Source organism: Octodon degus, unplaced genomic scaffold (assembly GCF_000260255.1).
Source record: "Octodon degus isolate 3935 unplaced genomic scaffold, OctDeg1.0 scaffold00162, whole genome shotgun sequence".
Lineage (NCBI taxonomy): Eukaryota > Metazoa > Chordata > Mammalia > Rodentia > Octodontidae > Octodon > Octodon degus.
The window spans coordinates 958,052-965,008 of NW_004524738.1; the positions used below are offsets into that span (position 1 = coordinate 958,052).

The following is a 6,957-nucleotide window of genomic DNA, read 5'->3' on the forward strand; positions in this document are numbered from 1 at the left end:
ACACACACAATAAATAAATGTAATAAATAAGAATAAATAAATATTTAAAAAAAAATTACTCATATATCCTCAAAGTCTACAACTGTCTCTTTGATGTATTTATATTCATCTGTATATTAGTTTGCTACTGTCTTAAAAGATAGAGTGTTGGTTCATTTGTTTTTTTGGTTTTTTTTTTAAATTCTGTACAACAGATCTGAAAAACAAAAATGTGGTGTGTTTCTGGGCAACCAAAAAAAGTTTTGATATAAGAAAATGTTTAAAATCTTGAATTACATAATTTGTGTCATTAAGTACTTATAAAATTATGTAAACTCAGTCATGTGTTTCCCAAATAAAGGCAAGACATTCAGGGACTGAATTATTACCCATAGCTTGAGATTACAGGTGTTTAGATAGATTTTGAGACAGTTACTTCAGTATGCTAGCTATGTATGTATGTACATACGTACGTACGTATGTATGTATGTATGTATGTATGTATTGACTTACTTGTTTGGTACTGGGAATTGAATTCAGGTCCACACGCTTGCCAGGCAGGCACTGCGCCCACTGAGCTATATGCCCAGCCCCAAACATGCTGTTTATGAGAGTACAGTGACTTCAATTTTTGAATTTTTCTATTAAAATAATTTTTCTGGCCATGCATGGTGGCACACCCCTATAGTCCCAGCGTTCTGGCAGGAAGATCAGGGAGAGTCCAGGGCTAGCCTAGACTACATCAGTAGCAGGACAGTGAAACAATTTTCCTGTGATTACTGAAAATGTACTATTACCCAACTCAATAGGAAACATTGTATTGGCCTGTTTGTACCTTTCCTCCCTTCTTTTCCTTTTTTCTCGTACTTGAATGGGTCAGGCATCTTCTTTGAAAAGGGCTATGTAGGGCTGGGGAGGTAGTCTAGGCACCTGCCTAGCAAGCGCGAGATCCTCAGTTCGATCTCTGGTACCGCATTTGGTGCTGGCCCCAAAACCCAAGCACTGGGGAGGCTTAGACAGGAAGATCACTACAAATCCGAGCTGGGTAGTGAGACCTTGTACCAAATAAATACATAAATGAAAATGTAAAAACAAAAGAGCTATGTAACACTTAAAGAAATAACAAGTTAATCTAATTTTATTAAATCAAAATGAACCTTTTAAATATATCGCTGCATGATTGAAAACGTTCTGGTTGATTGATTCAGGAATGTACAGAGGCCAGCTGTACCTGCAGTCATCTGTCAGAATTTCAGAGAAGTTCCCCACAAGCCCCAAGGCTTTGGAGTCGAGTGAAAACGCGATTATTCCTTTGCCAACCATCAAGTGGAAGCCCTTAATTCGTAAGTGAATTGGAGACTTTATAAATACTATTGAAATGCTTAGAAACCTTATTCTGTGTTTACCCTAGTTTTCAATATTGCAGAGATAAAAATTGCCATATTCTTTATATCTTACCAATAACTTGGGAAGGTGTTTCAGATGTTAATAAATTTTAATTCAATATTTAGAGCATTAAAAAATATTTAGAGCATTCATTCTTAGAAAAGGCAGATGCTTCATAGAAATGTTAATAAACTATTTCTCTATGCAACTTAGAAAAACTCTTGACATTCACTGATAATAGCAAAGTAATATTTAGCTCATAACATATGTAAGAATATCTTGGTAAAAGCAGCTAGCTGGCTGTTCCATACTTGCCACATGCAACCTCCTTCCTTAAATAGCTTTGTAGAGCTTGCTTCTAGCTGGTTCTTCCTGCACATGTCACGTCACATATTAGTTACTTAGGACTATGAACTTCGCACCAGCAGGAGCCTTGGGCCATTGGTTTGGCTTATGTCACTGCGTTGAGCTGTGGCTAGACCCCGGTTTGTTCAGCAAATGAACACATGCATTTCTATTAAGTGATAACAGTTATTGTTTTACCATTTTCTTTTAGATTCTCCTTCCAGAACTCCAGTCTTGGTAGGGTCTGATGAATTTGACAAATGTCTTAGTAACGATAAATTTTCTCATGAAGAATACAGTAATGGCGCACTTTCGATCTTACAGTACCCATATGGTGAGTGGGGTCACTCCTGGATTGAATATGCTGAGTTCTGAGCCAGGCTGTCCCAGCACTAGGGAGGCTGAGACAGGAAGATTGTGAGTTCAAGGCTAGCCCAGACTACACAGTGAGACCCTGTCTCAAAGAGAAAAATACAGTTTTATCTATTTTATCAAGTTATTTAAATTTAATTAACAGCATTTAAATGAAAGGAAATTCATCAGAACAAAGAGAAACATTTCGCGAGGCAGTGTTTGGAGGGCAGGCTCGCCGCAGCTGCCCCACAGTCTGATTGCCCGAGTTCGGATCCCAGTTCTGCCCATACTAAGTTGAGTGCCCTGACCTCCATGTGAGCTCCTCTCTGTAACACAAGGGTGGTCTGCTGCACCTACTCACTGCGCTCATATGAGGGTTGAGGAGCGCACGTGACGTCCTGTGGCTAGCGCTGCGCCTCGCACACCCCGTCAGCAAACACTAGCTCTTGCTGTGAGCTCATGCCCAGAATCACCCACTGGCGTGGATGATAATAACCTGCATAATGACAACAGTCACTGTTGTACTTAAAGCTACATGGAAAGTGTTGGAAAATCATCATAATTTCATCCTTAGGAAAAAAAAAAAATCAGTGTAAAGTCAAGAATAACTGGAATTTAACATGAAATATATACATTTTTAATGTATGGTGTTTTTTTTTTAATTTATTTTATTTTATTTATTTTGCATTTAGTGTGTGTGTGTGTGGCCAGCTCAGCCCACCAGGGGGTGCTGGAGGATTGAACCGCGGTCCCTGTGCTTTGCCAAGCTTGTTCCAAGTAGGTGCTTTAGACCACTGAGCCATCTCTCCAGCCCCTAATGTATGTTTTTTAAAGGGATATATTTACATGTGAAAATCTGTTGAATATTTGAATATTTAAAAAGTCTTTAGGGCTGGAGAGTTGGCTCAGTGGAATAAGTGCTTCTCTGGCGAGTGCAACGGCCTGAGTTCAATCCCCAGTTCCGCCAAAAAAAAAGTCTTTAGATCCACACCAGTTACCAAGATGCTAGTGTTGGGAAATTATTATTAACCTAAATAAATTAAAAATACACAGCACACACAGAAGGTGGTGGACTGGAAGTAGGCCTACTCGGCAGTTGACCAAAAGCCAGGGGGAGAGGGAACTGTGTAGTCTGCCCATGTGTGGGACAAAACAGAAGGCGGAAAAGGCTGGCTTTGGGTCGGCAAGAGAGCTCAGTGACTAAGCACCTGCAGGGACCCAGCTTTGGCCCTGGCACCACCTGCTGCGCTGGCCTCACCCCGGGCGCGCTGAGCCTGCCACCGAGACCCAGTATGGTGGCACATGCCTGTAATCCACCACTGTGGAGGCTGAAGACAGGAGGATCACTATGAGTCCAAGCTGCATAGTGAGAACCTGTACCAAATACATAAATTTGAAAAAAAAGAAAAGGATGACTTTTAAACAAATTTATTGTGACTGCCTAAAATGTACTCAAGAGTACAGTGAGGATGTTTTCCTGCATCTCTAAAGAATAATTCATGGCCTGGGTATAGTGACATTGCATTTGGAGGACTGAGGCAGGAGGACTGCTGTGAGTTCAAGGCCAGCCTGGACTAAATAGTGAGACCCTGTCTCAGAAAAACCAAACATATAAAATTTTTTTTTTAAAGATTGAATAAATTATTAATGAAGGAATGCATGAGATGCCTTTAATTTTTTCTAGTTTTATTATCGAATACTTTGTATAGAGAAAATTTAAGATGTTTATGTTAGGAAAATGTGTATAAGAAAAGGCAAGAAAAGTGTTTGAAATGCATTAAAGGAGAAAAAGAAAAAATTGTTGTAAATCCTGGGAAAATAGCTAATTTTAACAGTTGAAGGTAGGCCTCTTTTGGCTTATCGTAAAACCCAAGTCTTTTTCATGTTTGTTTTGAAGATAACGGTTATTACCTGCCATACTACAAGAGGGAACGGAACAAGCGAAGCACGCAGATCACAGTCAGATTCTTTGACAGCCCGGGTTACAACAAGAATATCCGCAAAAAGGACCCTGTTCTTCTCCTGCACTGGTGGAAAGAAATCGTCGGAACCATCCTGTTCTGTATCGTAGCGACGACGTTCATCGTGCGCAGACTCTTCCGGCCTCAGCCTCACAGAGTAAGACGGTTTTCAGAGTCTGATGTTTTTCCAAATGCTGGAGGTGTAGAGGAGCCGTCATGTGGTGAGGGGTGGGTAAGTGGGAGATTTAAATTGTACCCTAAAATCATTGTACTTGAACATTCTTGCGTTGCCCAGTGGTGGGGCCGCGTGGTGAGCGGTGGTCACTGAGCAATTTCAGAACTCTGCAGAGGTCGTGGAAGGTGCTGCCTAGACCGTGGTGGCCTAGTGTCCTGCAGCCGAGGCCATGTGGGGCAGCTTTGGCACCTGCCCCCCAGTTTGTCCAACATGTCCCTGTAGGCACTTGCAACACAATAGTATTTGTGTATCTAAACATAGAAAAGCACAGCAAGACTCCCAGACTCTAGGTCCTTTCTTGCTGCTGTAATCTTAGGAGCCCACTCGGGTGTGTGGGCTGCTGACGACAGACATCATTCTGTGAGGGTGATGCTCTCCGCTTGCCACCTCCTTACCTCCTGTCCCTCCCAGCCATTGCTGCTGGTGGTGTCAGTCCCCCCACTCTGCTGGAGCTGCTCCTGCCTCTGTACAGGACGTCACAGACACCTGCTTCTGGCTCAGGGAACCTCTGGGGTGAGCCTGGTGGGCACCTCTCTCAGACCTTTCCTACCTGTCTGTCCAACCCTCTGCTCTGCTGGTCTCCTTGAGCAACATGTGGACCTCAGGCCCTCATCCTCCTTGGCTCCCTGGGTCACGGTGGAAGGCCCCAGGGCTCACTGTTCCCAACAGTCTCCCCTACTCACCCAGCTTTGGCCATCCAAGTGGCTTTCCATGTCTTTATCCCACACCAGCTGTCTGGTAGCGGCTGTGTCCACTCCGGAGGGACCCTGACATTGCTCCCCTCCACGCTCCCATCCCCAGCGTGTTCTTGTGGGTTTTTCTCCCTTGCTGAAAGGCATTGCCAGACTCGGTCACCGGAGCCTGGAGAGCTCATCTCCTCTCCAGCTGGCCCTTGCGTCCGGTTCCCTGAGCCGTGTCCTCCTCCTGTTCCAGTTTCCATTTCCCAGCACAAGTGCATCATCTCTCTCCCAAGTTAACTAAAATCGCTTCCAGCTGTCCTGGTTTGTGCCTAACTGTAGTGGGGTTTCCTTGCTAACAACCAGCTCGCTCACTCTGTCTGTCTGTCTTCTTGTCAGGGCAGTCCTCCTCCAAACCTGCGTGGCTCTGAGTGGGTTGTGCCCCTCTCACTACTCGTGCTTCGCTTGTCCCTGTCGCTCCCTCCCCTCTTGCTGGTGCTCAGCCTCCATGCACACAGTCGCCCACCCCTCATGCAGATCATACCTTCTCTTTTTTTCTTTGATGGTTTTTGTTTTTGTTTTTGTTTTTGGTGGCCAGCTCAGCCCATGGGGGCGGGACATGGTGTGTGGTGCCTGGGATAAACCGCAATCCCTGAGCACTTGCCTAAGCAGGCACTTTAGACCCCACTGAGCTATCTTGCCAGCCCTTCTTTGATGTTACCAGACAGGGTCTTATTAGTAGTCCAGGCTGGCCTCGAACTCATGGCAATCCTGCTCTGCCTCCTGAGTTCTGAGCTTACAGGCAAGTGCCACCACGTCAGGTTAGCTCATGCTTTCCTCTTGCAGGGTCTCCCTGTGCAGCTTGGACTTGTCCTGTTTCAGCCTCCCCAGCGCTGGGATTTCAGGCCTGTGCCACCTCTCTTGGACTCAGTGACCCACTCAGCGTGCCCGGGGGTCGGGCCAGCGCAGCATGTGGGAAAGGGGATTGAACCCCAGTCCCTGTGCTTGCCTAGGCAGGTGCTTAGTGTGCTGAGCTATCTGGCCAGCCCGTCACACTCCCCTTAAGGAGGCTGGAGGCGCTCATTCCCAATTTTGCCCCTGAACTTTGTTTCCCACCTCCTCTCCCTTCGTTCTCACACGAGTAAGTCCTGCATGTCTTAAGTTTGAAGTTGGCCATCATGTGTCCTCTGGGACATGCCTAACCCCTCTACCTTAGAGCTCCCCGCCCTCCCCTACTCATGTGGCGGGCAGGACGCGGACTTCTCACCCCACCTCTGCACTGCACACTTCTAAGGACGGGGGCTGGTGTGTGGGTGCCTCCGTCTCTCCCGTTCTAACACAGTGCCTGGCGCATAGTCAGAGCCACTAGAGATTGTTGAAGGAATCGGTGACTAAATACATGAACCACAGTACTGTCTTGGACCGCAGTAATGTTAGCATCCTCTGGGAAACCCTTTGAAGATACTGGTGACGAGGTACTGCCAGACCCAGTTCCCTATTATCAGAAACATTTCCAGAGCATCTGCAGAATGTCTGGGGAAGAAGTTTCTCTAGTTTTGCCTGGAATTTTGAATTCATACTTACACACACAGGCTTTCCCTCTCTAGCTAAACATGTATCATACTTCGTCTACAGACAAAACATACCTGTACAGCAGAGAGAGAATTCTCCCTAAGGTTAAAGGAGTAGCGGTGGGAAGATACACTTCTTGTGATGTATAATAAAGCAGAATGTTTCTGTGTGGTTCTGTCATGCTTTCATTTTTTCATAACACTTTTATTTTTCAATTCTGTGTTACAATCAAAGATTGTTAGCTAATTTTAATTCAGTGTTGTCCTGGTAGTGATTCTCTTCTCTGCTTTATCAGCAAAGGAAGGAATCTGAAACTCAGTGTCAAACTGAACATAAATATGATTCTGTAAGTGGTGAAGCCAGTGACCGTAGCTGGAATGACACGAAGAACTCTGGATATGTGTCACGGTAAGTGTCCTGTGAAGTAGTGCAGCTTCTGTTTGCATTT

The 6,957-nt window shown here is 45.0% G+C and overlaps 1 protein-coding gene across 1 annotated transcript in view; it reads left to right on the forward strand.

Annotated features, from left to right (window-relative positions):
• Nucleotides 1-6,957, forward strand: part of Eif2ak3 (eukaryotic translation initiation factor 2 alpha kinase 3) — a 91,178-nt gene that overhangs the window by 53,597 nt on the left and 30,624 nt on the right. The window contains 4 exon segments of the mRNA XM_004649100.2: nt 1,188-1,322; nt 1,922-2,044; nt 3,962-4,182; nt 6,805-6,917. Coding sequence (XP_004649157.2) covers nt 1,188-1,322; nt 1,922-2,044; nt 3,962-4,182; nt 6,805-6,917 — 592 coding nt within the window.